The sequence below is a fragment of the Mus pahari genome, chromosome 13 (assembly GCF_900095145.1).
Source record: "Mus pahari chromosome 13, PAHARI_EIJ_v1.1, whole genome shotgun sequence".
NCBI lineage: Eukaryota > Metazoa > Chordata > Mammalia > Rodentia > Muridae > Mus > Mus pahari.
In genome coordinates, this window is record NC_034602.1 from 95,725,587 (window position 1) to 95,739,989 (window position 14,403).

At 37.2% G+C, this 14,403-nt stretch overlaps 1 protein-coding gene across 4 annotated transcripts in view; it reads right to left on the minus strand.

Annotated features, from left to right (window-relative positions):
• Positions 1-14,403, minus strand: part of Evi5 (ecotropic viral integration site 5) — a 127,916-nt gene that overhangs the window by 56,298 nt on the left and 57,215 nt on the right. For 3 of the 4 annotated variants that reach the window (XM_029545075.1, XM_029545077.1, XM_029545076.1), the window contains 8 exons: positions 13,390-13,515; positions 11,280-11,423; positions 9,955-10,044; positions 9,765-9,862; positions 7,302-7,362; positions 6,212-6,265; positions 4,014-4,046; positions 3,312-3,458 (listed from right to left, as the gene is read on the minus strand). In XM_029545075.1, the coding sequence (XP_029400935.1) occupies positions 3,312-3,458; positions 4,014-4,046; positions 6,212-6,265; positions 7,302-7,362; positions 9,765-9,862; positions 9,955-10,044; positions 11,280-11,423; positions 13,390-13,515 (753 nt within the window). The remainder of the gene's footprint in view (positions 1-3,311; positions 3,459-4,013; positions 4,047-6,211; positions 6,266-7,301; positions 7,363-9,764; positions 9,863-9,954; positions 10,045-11,279; positions 11,424-13,389; positions 13,516-14,403) is intronic. The other variant, XM_029545078.1, reaches the window with a different exon arrangement.

The following is a 14,403-nucleotide window of genomic DNA, read 5'->3' on the forward strand; positions in this document are numbered from 1 at the left end:
CCCAAAGAAACCAGAAGAAGGAGTTGGAACTGGAATCGCAGTTGGTTGCAAGCTGCTGTGTGGGTGCTGGGAATCAAACCTGGGTCCTCTATGAAGAACAAGTGTTTTTAACCACTTAGCCACCTCTCCAGGTCCCTATCAGTATATATTCACTATAACCACACTGACTAAATGTGTCACATTGTTTTGTAAGCCTTTTCACTATGTTAAGCTTATTTGTTATTTAAAGACTACAGAGTATAAAACCATTAGAATTTTTATAAGAGTGGTAATGTTTACAAGCAATGGAAACAACCTCAACAGACTGAATTGGTAAATTTTATGTTGTATCTGTCTTATCACAATAAAAAAAATAACAACATATAAATAAAAGTAAATGTGTGTGGTAATTAAAAGAAACTTTTAATCTGACTTACAATTCACTCATGGAAAGTTCAAGAAAAGTCCAAAGTACTGAGGCACAGACTGCTGAGGGTAGAAAATGAACTGTAACCCAACACATTCTGAGAGTGATGAAAATTGTCATTTTTATTGTGGTGATTATACAACCCCTCTACATTTAAACACATCAAATTTCATACTTAAATTTCACAAATTATGTTTAAAAAAAAAATAGAGAGAAAGAGACTTAAAATGGTCTACCTCTACTTAAATCGTTTCTGAAACCAAACAAAAGTGCATTAAATATCAAAGATTACAGTTAGCAAAATAGGACTAGAACCTAAAGCTCTTCACAGCATAGAAAGCGCTACGAAGATGGCAGGAGTGGATAGTGGCAGAAGGAAGATGTACTAGAAACTCATTACCTCCTGCTGGAGTGTGGATTGTAAGCACTGACCATGAGAGGTCAAACATTCATAAACTTGTACTTAAAGGAAGACTATAAGCAAATCAGCAATAACTGTACTTACTTCCCATCACTTGCATATGCACTACTTTGAAAAGTATTTCTTCTGTCAAAAAATGCAATGGATAAGATTCTGATTCTCTCTCAATTAAAATCTCTCATAATTTTGGAACATATGACACTGGTAAGATAAATGAATCTTAATTTTGAGGGCAGTTTATTTTTAAAATAGTTCACATATAATGTACCATGCATATGGGCACTCTAAAATGTTGCACAGGAGTAAGCAACAAAGCCCTCTGATACCTTCTCACAGAGACATAATCATTTCTAGATACTTGGCCATTTACATTTACTATTTTCATTTTAATTTCTGTCTTGACTAGAAAAAACTAACAAAAACTTATAGAATTACTTATAAAACTGTAGCTATTGCTACAAAATAACATGTTTGTCTTGACACAGCAAATTAACTCACTAAGACACAAAATAGATTTCTAAGAATTCTTATAGAATCATAAACAAGACCATATTCACAGACCTAATTTTCACTTATTGTTTTCTGTGAGAAACACATGTGTCTACATTAAAGTCTGCTGCATCTCTCATTTCCTAAGAATGCAATTTCTACTATTTCTACAATAATTTTGCAAGGCATTTTAATATCTTAGATATAAAACTTGAGCTTGGAAGTTCACTCAAAGCTATGCTGCTAAATTTCACTTATTCAGTATATCCTCATAGCTTTATTTCTATGATCTACAATTTACTGTAATTTAAGAGTTCATCCTCTTTGTGCAGAAAGGGAAATAAACTCTGAAGTAAATATCTGCTCGTTCTTGTCAGCCCAGGTGACTCTGGCTGTAAACCAGCACTCTGTCCACTCGGTTCACTGTCACGCTGAGGTGTCAGCATTAGCTGTCATCTATGCCTCACAACTTTAATGCATTAGAACTGCAGCTGGTGCTCATGCAAGCATGAGAACAGGCATTCCTTCCAAACAAACAGCACCCCACTAACAGCTCATTTCCATTTCATTGCTAAGAATTCTATTTTTCTATTTCACGCCTTGTTATTACCTAAATCTCACATAAAGGCAGAACAAACTACTGCAGTTGTGATCCTTTCAATATTACTTTAACATACTTTTTATATTTTTCTTAACTGCCTTCACTAATAGGAAAAAAAAACATGTTTATGGCTTTCACTGCCCTTTTTTCTTTTAGTCTTTAACTTTTGAATACAAATAATGATGTTTCTTAGTTTTACTGAGTAAAGTAATGCCCACTTTGTAGTCATTCTATCTGCTGTTCTGGTTTCTTTAGAATTGTAGTTTTGACAGGCTTTCTCTTCCTCCAGTTCCTACTTGAGAACAGAAGCAACAACTTCCTTATAAAGCTGTTAAGCTTTTTTTTTTTTCTTCTAATCCTCACAATTCCTTTACGCTTGCCTTACTCTGATTGTTAGAATGGGAAATTATGTCTCAATTTTAAGACACCTGTGCCAGCTAGTTTTTATGTCAGCTTAACACAGCTAGAGTCATCTGCAAGGAGGGAATGCCAATTGAGAAAATGCCTCAGTAAGATCAGGCTGTAGGCAAACCTGTAGGGCGTTTTCTTAGTTAGAAATTGATTCGGAAGAGCCCAGCCCATTGTGGGTGGTGCCATCTTTAGGTTGTGGTCTTGAGTTCTGTAAGAAAGCAGGCTGAGGAAGTCATGAGAGCAAGCCAAAAGGAAACCTTCCTCCACAGACTCTGCATCAACTCCTGTCTCCAGGTTCCTGCCGTGTTTGAGTTCCTGTCCTGACTTCCTTCTATTATAAGACAGTGCCATGAAAGCACAAACCAAATAAACCCTCTACTCCCCACATTGCTTTTGGTCACGGTGTTTCATCACAGCAAAAGAAACCCTGACTAAGACAATACTCGGGGCTAGCTATATAATCAGTGGCTGTTCATACCTTTAGGTTGATGCAATTCGTATTTTTTTAAGAATTACTCTCCCTGTTTGACAACTTGTCTCCTCTTCAAGTAAATGTAAGTATACATTTTAATCCATAATTCAGTGTTCTGATATAGGAAGTCTAAGCTAGAATATTTCATGAAATATAAACTGTCAACATTATGAAAATTTTAAATGCACATATTCTAAATTCTGAGTACTAACTTCATCTTTACAAGGATCAAAAACTAGATGTCAGGATTACCTCCTGTAAGAGAAATCTCTGAAAATATACAAAGCACTGCATATTGCTAATTTTCTAGGACTTGGAGTATAACATAAAAGAAAATATTATCTATTTCTAACAAAACCACAGACAGAAAAGCACAGGAATCTATCTTTGTGGCCATAGTATGACCCTTCTGAATTACAGAACACACAGGGAGTGCTTAATGGTTCCCCTGGAGCTGTGCGTTCACAGTGACCTACAGGGAAGGCAAGACGCGCTCCAGCAGACTCCTTACCCAGTGGCGGTGGTGCCGGAGCTCCCTGATGGTGCTTTCAGCCTGCTCCAGCTTAGCCCTGGCCGCATCAGTCTGTTGTTTGATGGTGGCCAACTCCCGTTTTATGAGGTAGTTTTCCTCAGCCTCCTGGGCTCTGGTCACTTGTCCCTTAGGACATAATTGTTTTGTGTGTATAAAGCAATTTAGAATAGATTCAAGACAGACCGCCTTGTGAGGTTTAGTTATTTTTCTGACATGTTAAAAAAAAAAACACCTCAAAGAACAGAATAGCCTAGGTAATTATTAGCTAGAAGTTTGTTATTTTGCTCTAGCAAATTTGAGGAAACTAAATGAAAATTTCATCTGATAGTCTTAAGAATAATTTTTCTTTTAAACCGATTAAAAAATGTAATTCATGCAATATTACTGAGTTGTACATGCAGAGCTAAAATGTCAATGAACAGTGGTTAATGTCATAGAACCCACTGTTTGCCATTTAAAATAAATACTTTAAAAATAAGGTTAGCTTTAAAACGTGCAGAGATAGGCACCCAATTAATGATGATACGTTTATCAAAACATTAAGTATACAGCCATATGCCAGCCCAAAGAATTATTTCTAGAAAAATGCATGTAAAATTGCATGCATAAAGTATGGATTTCTAAGTTTAGGATTCCTTAGAGGTTAGCAAAAACACTAAAATTAAAAATAAAAAACTATACCTGTATCAATCTATCTGCCAAGGAAGCACTTTCCTACAAAAGGAAAAATTTAGATAGAAATATAAAAGACAGAAAATCAAAGTGGTAAAATTAGGAATAAGAAGAAACATCCACACCCAAATTCCATCTACTTTTCACTGCTCATTAAAATGGAAATTTAGATTAAAACTTATTTTTAATAAAATGTTTTTATTTTTAAATCTCAAAAAAATATCAAAATAGGAACCAATTCCATATAATCATGTCTCTAAAAGAGACAAATGTTTCAATACTAGAGACGAACAAGTATTTCTTCTTGAAAATATACTTTTAAATCTTTATTTTTTTTAGGCCAAATCATATGAGTACACTGTAGCTATTTCCAGATACACCAGAAGAGGGCATCAGATCCCTTTACAGATGGTTGTGAGATACCATGTGGTTGCTGGGAATTGAACTCAGGACCTTTGGAAAAGTAGTCAGTGCTCTTAACCACTGAGTTATCTCTCCAGCCTTTAGGCAAATCATATCATCAAACCACTTCCATGAAAGGGACAAAGGGATATGAGTCAGAAAAATTCCATTCACAAACATGGCAGCAACTGGGTGTATGGTAAGCATCAGAGAAACAGGGAGCTAACAACAGAAATTCAGAAACTTAACTTAAACTCTAAATAATCCAGGATGAACATTTTTTGGTTCAGGATTTCAAGAGAGACCTAAATACTTATAGAATTCTAAAGGTGAAGTCAAAACCTGAGGTCAGATGCCAGTGGAAAACAGCTACTCACCTTTCTAGACACAAAACTCAAACTATCCTCTTAGATCCAAAGGTCTGATGAAGTAATGCTTTCTCTATGAAAGTATCAAACTCTAATGGTGACAGTCACTTAAAGCTACGCATTTTACTGCAAGCTGGGTGTTTAGTGAGTTCAGGGAAATACAATTAATAAACTCAATATATATGTGCAATCATCAAAAAGTAAAGTTGCCTTCCAGGCTGCTTTGAAACAATCTCATAAGAAGAACTATATTTGACTTGATATAAAGTATAAAACCATTAAACCATCAACAAACCTGTAATGGATATCTTGTTCTTCTGCAACACTACTTAGTATAATAAAATCATGAAGGCTTCTAGAATAAGAGACAAACAATGGAAACTATCCCCCTTTCTAGTTATTTCTCTTTTGGATATTTAGCTAAGAATTTTCAGAGAGATTTTAAATAAACTTGGTAGTATCCTGAGTGCCAGACTCAACCAATTTACTCTGAACCTTTAGCTTTAAAAAAGCTTCTGAAAGAAACAAACAAAAAAAAAAAAAAAAAAAAAAAAAGCTTCTGAATCTGGCTGCTTTCAGTCAAGGGGAATTCTTGTGTTGTTTTTGCTTTTGAAACACAGTCTCAAAACATGTATGCTAGGTTGGCCTGAAACTCACAACGTAGCTAAGGATAACTCTGAACTTCTGGCCCTCCAACCACCACAGCCCAAGTGCTAGGATTATGAATGTGCATCTCCATCTCCAGTGCTGGAATTGAATCAGAACTTTGTGCATGCAACATGCCTACTGTAAGAAGACTCTTAAATTACATTAACCAATTCATTCTTTAAAATACCACTACAAAAGACAGTCTATCAAAGTCAGAGTAAGAAAAATATGAAAACTTTTTTGCTTTCTAGTTATCTTATATGAAACAGGAAGGAAAAGCTAGTGAGAGGATATCAAGTCAATTCAAACAACCAAAGAGTTATAAAAGTATCTGGTGTTGAAAATCAACATGAAAACGAACCAGTCACTTTGTCTAAATGTAAAGCTGTTTGTTACACACATTAAGAACCACTGACTGGACACAGAGGAACCCTGTCTCAAAAAAAACAAAACCCAAAACAACAACAACAACAAAAAAAAAACACTGACTGCCATGTTCAACATGTGGCTAAAAAGACAGGGCATGTTTGGAATTCATCTTTAAAACATCCTGTCTGAATGTACTTACTCCCAACTAAGTCACACTTTCTAGAGGTTCCACGAGAAGAAAGTAAAGGATATTGGTACATTACTCTAAACTCTAACAATAACTTCAGTTAAACATTACCATGGGTGTAGCTAGGGAAGCTGAGGTCAGCACCACATCTTAGGTGAGCTACACTCCAAATTCTGTAAAGATCTGTTATAAACAATAATCATTCAGAAGACTTGCAATAGTCATTTACTTACTTTTTCTAATGTTTCAATGCGCTGTTTTAAAAGCCTATTTTCTGTGCGTAGCCTCTGCCAAGGAAAAAGAAAGTTTGTTTGCAAGGATTCTTGAGAGAGAAAACAGCAGGTCCCTAAGTAACGGTGTTGAGAGTATGGCACTTTTTATAAGCAATGACTGTAAGGAACTGGTAGATTATCACACATTGAGTAAGAAGGCAAGGCAAAGGAAACAATCACAGTCATCATTCTCGCTGAAACGCAACTCTACACATTAAATGTAATAAATATACAGCCTTGGTTTCCTCCATTTATAATGGCTTATACTTTTTCTCTTAAGATTTATTTTAATTTTCTGATATGAGTTTTGACTGAATGTATTATTTGTGTGCCACATGTGTATGGTGCCCAAGGAGTTCAAAAGAAGGTGCTGGATTGCCTTGGAAATGGAGATACAGACAGTCAAGAGCCACCATGTGGGTTCAGGGAATTGAGCCGTGGTCCTCTAGAAAAGCAGCTAGTGCCCTTCTCCGCTGAGCCTTATCTCCAGACTAGCTTATAATATTCTTATTTTAACATCTCTTGTCTCCTACAGATACTAACAACATAACTGGTATTCAAATATTAGTTGAACAAAGAATAAACTTTAAATATGAATGTTCATAGGGAAAATGTCAAATTGTTGCTTAAACTATACCAATTTCCATTCACATAATAAATATCACAGCATAAAAGGCCTTAAAATCTATAAATTTATATGGCCAAGGAATGCTGCCACGCCATAATAGGCCCAACTAGCTCAGCCTTTGTTCTGTACCGCCAACCTCACGTCACTCTGCTCTCAACTGCACAATACAGCAAACACTTTCTCAGCAAGTTTTACAAATGTTTCAGAAGAATGCAGTTTCCACAGCTATGCTTTCTTCTGCGGAGGAGCAGGCCAAGGCAGGGAAAGAGCTACTTCTTCTCACACGAGAGGGAGAGGAACTTCACTCACACCATCCTACTTCCAACCACAGGAAGATCCCAATAAATACAAATTTCTCTACTACCAAATTTCTGGCTTGAAAAAATTTATCTTCAGCAATTTGAAAAGTCCTGTAATGCTTACTTTAATTTCACCTTGCTCTTCCATTTCTTTTGTTTTTATTGTAGTGTATTCTTTTTCAAGTCTAAAAATAAGAGAGAAAATTAAAGGTATATTCAAAAGTAGTTATTAAATTACTTAATTTAAAAGGACATGTTAGCCAGGCATGAGAGGCAGAGGCAGGCAGATCTCTGAGTCTGAGGCCAGCCTTGCCTACAGAGCTAATTCCAGAACAGCCAGGGCTACACACAGAAGCCCTGTACTAAAAGGCCAGCAACAACAAAGAACATATTAACATAAAACACATCTCTTTACTTCTCCTCGAGGTATAACTGGAAACAAATGTTACATGAGAAACAAACAGCAGAGCGGTGGACTGGGTGGAGTGGGAAAGAGGTCAAGACAGGGAAATGTAGATGTAGTCCACACGTGTGATACAGTTCATGGCAACAACACCCGATGCATGCACTGGACACACACCATCACGGTTAAGAAGTGAAAGTCACATAGCAAGGGAAGCAAGCAACTGTTTTATACCACAAATACTGAAGTAGCAGAGAATAAGGCATCATGGTTTCTGTACTTTTGCTTTATAATTTCTAAGAAGGAAAATAAATATGGCAAAGTATTAATAACTGTTAAAGCTAGATACAAAATATGGATATTTATCAATCTAATCTATTTTTCTATAAATCTGAATATTTTCCTGGTTGAAAAAAAGGTACTTAAAATATGATATGAGCTAAGCTAATGCCTATAAACTATTCCTTTAGAATTACATTTTATAAAAAGCAAAGTGGAATGCTATGCTGGTTTTGTTTTGTCACTTTTAAGTGTCAATGCAAAATTACCTTCTTAGCATAAAAAAAATAAAATAAAGAGAGCTTAAAGAGGCCAGGTGGCAAACACCTGTGATTCCAGCACCAAGGAGGAACAGGCAGGAGAATAGTGAACTGCAGATTATTCTGGGCTACACAATAAGGCCATATCACAAGTAAGACAAAGAAAGGGCTTGTGAGATGACTGTGGGCAAGGACGTCATCGAGCCTGATGGCCTGTCTGTGGGTGCTAGCATACAGAATAAATAAAGGTGATTAAAATGCTAAACAGAAGTTACGGATAAAATCCAGAAGCAATATGAATAGAGCAAGGACCTGGAGGAGATGGGAGTATCCTGTCCTCTGAGTAAGTACTGAAAAGGAACAAACACTGTATTTAGAAAAAGGGAGGAAGCCAGACACGGTGACACATACTTTTAATCCTAGTATAAGTGAAGTTAGGAAGACTGCCAGAGTTCAAGGCCAGCTGACCTACAAAGTGAGCCACTGTCTCAAAAGAACAACAAAGATCTTGCTACTGCAAGCATTCATACAGCTTAGAAACACTTCTTACCATAGACCTCCAGTGACATGAATTCTAACTATGCCATTAGGCTAAGAATTATTTCAGTAAGTACTGGGAGCTAGGGAAGTAACAGCTGTAATTCTTTTTTTTTTTTTTTTTTTTTAAGATTTATTTATTTATTATATGTGAGTACACTGTAGCTGTCCTCAGACACTCCAGAAGAGGGTGTCAGATCTTGTTACGGATGGTTGTGAGCCACCATGTGGTTGCTGGGATTTGAACTCCAGACCTTCGGAAGAGCAGTCGGGTGCTCTTACCCACTGAGCCATCTCACCAGCCCTTATTATTTATTTTTATATGTAAGTTTACTGTAGCTGTCTTCAGACACACCAGGAGAGGGAGTCAGATGTCATTAAGGATGGTTGTAAGCCACCATGTGGTTGCTGGGATTTGAACTCAGGACCTTTGGAAGAGCTGTTAGTGCTCTTAACCACTGAGCCATCTCTTCAGCCCTACAGCTATAATTCTTAATTAATATACTGACCTTATTTTTAAGATAGAGAAAAAATTTAATCCAGGAACTGAGATTGACTATCTTGAACGTTTTAGAAATAAAATGAGAATCTGAACATCTCATCCTTGCTGCTGGTGGTGCTGCCTGCACGGAAGTAACACTGGGGCAGAGCTGAGAGGACAGCCTGTCAGTGCCTAGAACCACTCAATATGTTTGTAAATAAGCAGCACGGTAGACTTGGTGTACAGCCTGGTGGTGAAACATGTATTCAGCAGGCTCAGTCCCTCTGCTCACTCCCCAGTACCAAGAGTAATAACAGTAAATACTAAAAACAACAGCACACTTGCCCACATATACATGAATACTCCTAACTCTCATCAGAATGGGAAGCAAGAAGGCACTTTAAAAGAAATTTACAGTGATCTTGTGTATCACTACTAAAAGTGAATGACAGTCTAATATTACCTGTGTTGTGTTGTACAAAAGCTAATACTACCTAGTAAGATTAAAAATTTTATAGGCTAAGGAAGAAAAATATGATACTTTTCACTAGACTGTTTTCTATGTCCATTGAAGTGCCTATATGCTTCAGTAAGTTCCATAGCTGCAAGATCATACAAATTACTTACTTTTTCATTTTTTTTGAGTTGTATTTGACTTGGTAAGCTGACTGGATTAATTTTTCTGGGCCACCATCAAACTGATGTGGAATGACCTTCTGAAAGTGCTAAGAAATAATAAATGAAAAGCAGAATTGTTACTGCATATGACCCATTAATGACAAATCTAGAAGCATTTAAGGAATCATGAATGACTTACCTGTAACATCCCTTCCATGTCAAGTTGCATTAATTCTGCCTGATTCATCTGAAGAAGCGCTAATCCTACTCGAAACACTATTTCCAAACCCTGATGAAACAAATTAGATAAAGCTAAATGTGTTTACTCTTCCATCAACAAAAAATTAACCATTTAAAATAATAACAAATGCCGGGTGTGGTGGCACATGCCTTTAATCCCAGCACTCAGGAGGCAGAGGCAGGCAGGTTTCTGAGTTCAAGGCCAGCCTGGTCTACAAAGTGAGTTCCAGGACAGCCAGTGCTACACAGAGAAACCCTGTCTTTAAAACCAAAAATAAATAAATAAATAAATAAAAATAAAATAAAATAAAATAAAAATAAAAAATAAAAAAAGCTGGGTGTGGTGGCGCACGCCTTTAATCCCAGCACTTGGGAGGCAGAGGCAGGCGGATTTCTGAGTTCGAGGACAGCCTGGACTACAAAGTGAGTTCCAGGACAGCCAGGGCTACACAGAGAAACCATGTCTCAAAAATAATAATAATAATAATAATAATAACAACAAAGTAAGCATTTAAGGATCTAAACTGACACACATATTCTGTAAGAGTCAGAGAGCAAGCATTTTACACTTGATGTCCACCTTTCCGACTATCCATCTCTACCATGTAGCCCTGCAGTGGACACTACATTTGCAAAAATGGGCAGGGCTGTGTTCCAAGAAAACAAGTGGAGAGATTTTATATGGAATCCACAGCACTGACTAAACTGTTGTCTGTCAAGTCCATCCCAAACTGTATTAGATAAATCATATAAACTGATCTTTCTAAGAACATTACACTCAGACAACAAAAAACAAGGATCACCACTGTGTCACTGACAATGGGAGAGCCTTGACAGGATAGAAGCAGCTTTACTACAGGAATTACTTGTCTTACTATTTGAGAAACAGATGCACTACACAATAGTATTAACAGAGAGGGAGAATTTACTTTTGATTTACTCTATCATTCAAAGGTGATTGAAAAAAAAAAAAGATGACTTAAGAGAGCAAGTCCAAAACTTAACTATATATATTTGAATCCTGGATACAGCCCCCAAGTGCTGGTAATGTCTCCAGTCAGGCCACTCAATTGTCCTGTAAGTCTCAGCTTCCTCATCCATCATCTAACAGAGGGGATAGTATCAGAACCTACCCAATAAGGCTGTGAGGAGGCTTACATGAGATAGTTGTGGAAGCAGTACAGTGGAGACACACTCTCTCCCTCATCCCTACACTGTCCTGCTCTAATTAACCCATGACTCCTTGATTCTGCTGTTATTCCTAGTCTGTTCACGTGAGCTTACCTCAGACATAAAGATGTCAAATACCCTTGTTGCAATTGGTAGTGGGAACGTTGTAAGAAAGATAGTCAGGAACCAGGATGATGCGTACATTGATGTGTGAAAACTCTGAGATTGAAAATGTACAAAGAGTTCTGGAAGATGCTCCTAGAGAAGAGAAAAGAATAGTTAAAACACAATAAAATTGAGTGTTTCAAGCTAGATTATCCCCAGGTAAGACTACATCAAACACAAAGATCTAGAATTACAGAAAACCTCAAATATAAACACTGACACTGAGTTAACAGCTACAATCTAGGAAGGGCAAAGAAATGACAGGAAACCGAACTTCAGGTATATCTTTACACTGATTCACTGATAAGAAAAACTAAACCATAGTCGAATATCCATCCAGCCATAAACAGCGTGTTGAACAACAGTCATAAAATGTTTATTCTTCTTCATCTTCTTGGTGGTTGCAGTTGTCTGATATCTTCTATCTGTTTTAATTAACTTTAATAGTTCTAAAAAATGTTTAAATAAAAGAAAAGCTATGTTGAACTTTCAAGTACTATATATACCATCAGCCACTCATCTTTACCTCCTACAGAGTAGGAAAAACAGCAAGACCTTCAATGATGTCTTAACATTCAGCACCAAGAGTTTAAGGTTTGTATCAACAAACAAAATTACTATTTCAGAAGGAAGAAAATACCTCAAGATGTATTCTGATTTTTTAAAAAATATATAAAAACACTTTCATATCTCATTCTTTATACAACACTCAGGATTTTATAATTTCAGAAAAAGGTGACTCTTAGCTAGGTGGTGGTTGAACACACATTTAATCCCAGTACTCTAGAGGCATAAGCAGAAGTCTGTCTCTCTGTCTCTCTCTCTCTCTGTCTCTCTGTCTCTCTCTCTGTCTCTCTCTCTCTCTCTCTCTCTGTAAATTCAAGGACAGTCTGGTCTACACAGGGAGTACCATGACAACTTGGTCTATACAAGGAAACCCTGTCCCCTGTCTTAAGAAACCTGCCTCTTGGCTAGGAAGCGGGAAGTGGGTGGGTGGGTGGAGGAACAACCTCATAGAAGCAGGCGAAAAGAGATGGGATGGGAGTTTCTAGGAGGGGTGAAACTGGGAAAGGGGATAACATTTGAAATGTAAATAAAGAAAATACCCCCCCCCCCAAAAAAAGAAAAGGAAAATAAAAAAAGAAACTTGCCTCTTGTATCAACAAGAAATGCTGACCCAAATCAAATCCAGAAAGGAAAAAAATTTCAAAAATGTTTTACACCAGGTGTGGTGCTATAAACATTTAATTAATCCCAGCACTCAGGAGGTAAAAGCAGGAAGATCCCTGTGAGTTTAAGGCCAGTCTGGTCTACATAAGTTCTAGGCCAGCCATGGCTTCAAAGTATGACCCTGTCTTAAAAAAAACAAAAAATTTAAAATGTCCACTTGATTTTGATTGCAATCCTTATCTCCTTTATTGTGATTTCTACACCATTTGAATCTTAAGCTAGCTACATACAATTATAAAACATGCAAAAAGTCAACAGATGGGGGGGAAATGAGGTGGCAGGGGAACAGAGGGAAGGAAGGGGTGTAACCGACAGTGTCCACAAGGAGTGAACTGGCCTTCTCCAGGAGACTCAGACCACCCAGCAGGGACGGCAGGCACACAGGACAGAAGCAACAGCATATAGGTCAGTTATGGCACATTTGACGCTAATGCTTAAAGTCTGAATAAGAAAGCCCCAGACCATGACTGCCTTGTTGACAGCTCCTCATTTAGAAATAGGTCTAATTGTGTTAAGCTGACCAGCAAGTCATCATGGTATTAAAACACCTCTTTTTCCAACTGCTGCTTTGCCCCTTTTTAAAATGTGTTTAAGTATTTTTGCCTACGTGCACTGTGTGTGCCTGTGCCCATACAGACCAGAACAAGGCATCTGACCCTCAGAACAAGGACTTACAAACAGCTGTAAGGTGAAGCAGGTTCTCTACAAGAGCAGCAAAGTTGCTTTAAACCACTGAGGCTCTCTCCAGCACTTAGTTCAATGTTTTCAACATAGTTTGTTAAAATGATGTTTCGATGAGGGAGTACAAAAGGTGGGAGTGGACATTTACCTGTATCATGCATTCAAACTGGTACATACAAAGGCCCAATTCTGCCATACTTGGCTTAAATAGTTCACGAAGTCTGTAGTCTTGCATTAATTTAACAAATACACAAAAAGCTTCTTCTTCTGGCATCTATTTAAAAAAAAATAACAACACAGATCAAAATTTCATGACATACAAAACAAAATCATATTTAAACAAAGTATCACTCAATAACAGTTTCTCTTTTCCTTTGAGCTATATGTGTTTATATGTGCTGGTGTTCATTCAGATGCCAGAGATCAACCATGGATGCCACCTCTTGGGTTTCATACCTCCTGTTCTCTTGAGACAGGGTCTCTCACCATCCTGGGACTCACTGAGCACATGTTTCTAGCACAGGCACATTCCCACACAAGGGTTCTGGACACTGAACTTAGCCTACGAACAATGTTTTAAATGGATACGGAGTACAATATAAAAAGCAGTACAATTATCAAAATCAGGCAGTTCCAGGCTGCCAAGTCTGAAAATGGAAACTCTGAGACCAACAAAGTATCATTCAATAACTGTCTCAACTTGTCTAAGTCAGTAATTTAATCAACTTATATGTCTATGGCTATACTACCCTGAATGGAACCTATCTAATCTAATCAACAAGTATCCATTTACAGGTAGATAGTTTTCTCATAAATACAAGAATAACATCAACAAAACACATAAACTTTACTCTCAAGAAGCTTAAACTTTCCAGAGATAAATAGATAATGCAGAGAATAAATTATATTTATAAGTCAGTGGTGATGAATGCTATGGAAATAAACTGGAATAGATGGGAATGCTGGAGAGAAAACTGCTATTTATGTAAGTCAGAAATGGAAACTTGATAAAACACATTTTAAGAAACTATTAGTCGGGCAGTAGTGGCGCACACCTTTAATCCCAGCACTTGGGAGGCAGAGATAGGTGGATCTCTGAATTCGAGGCTAGCCTGGTCTACAGAGTGAGTTCCAGGACAGCCAGGGCTACACAGAGAAACCC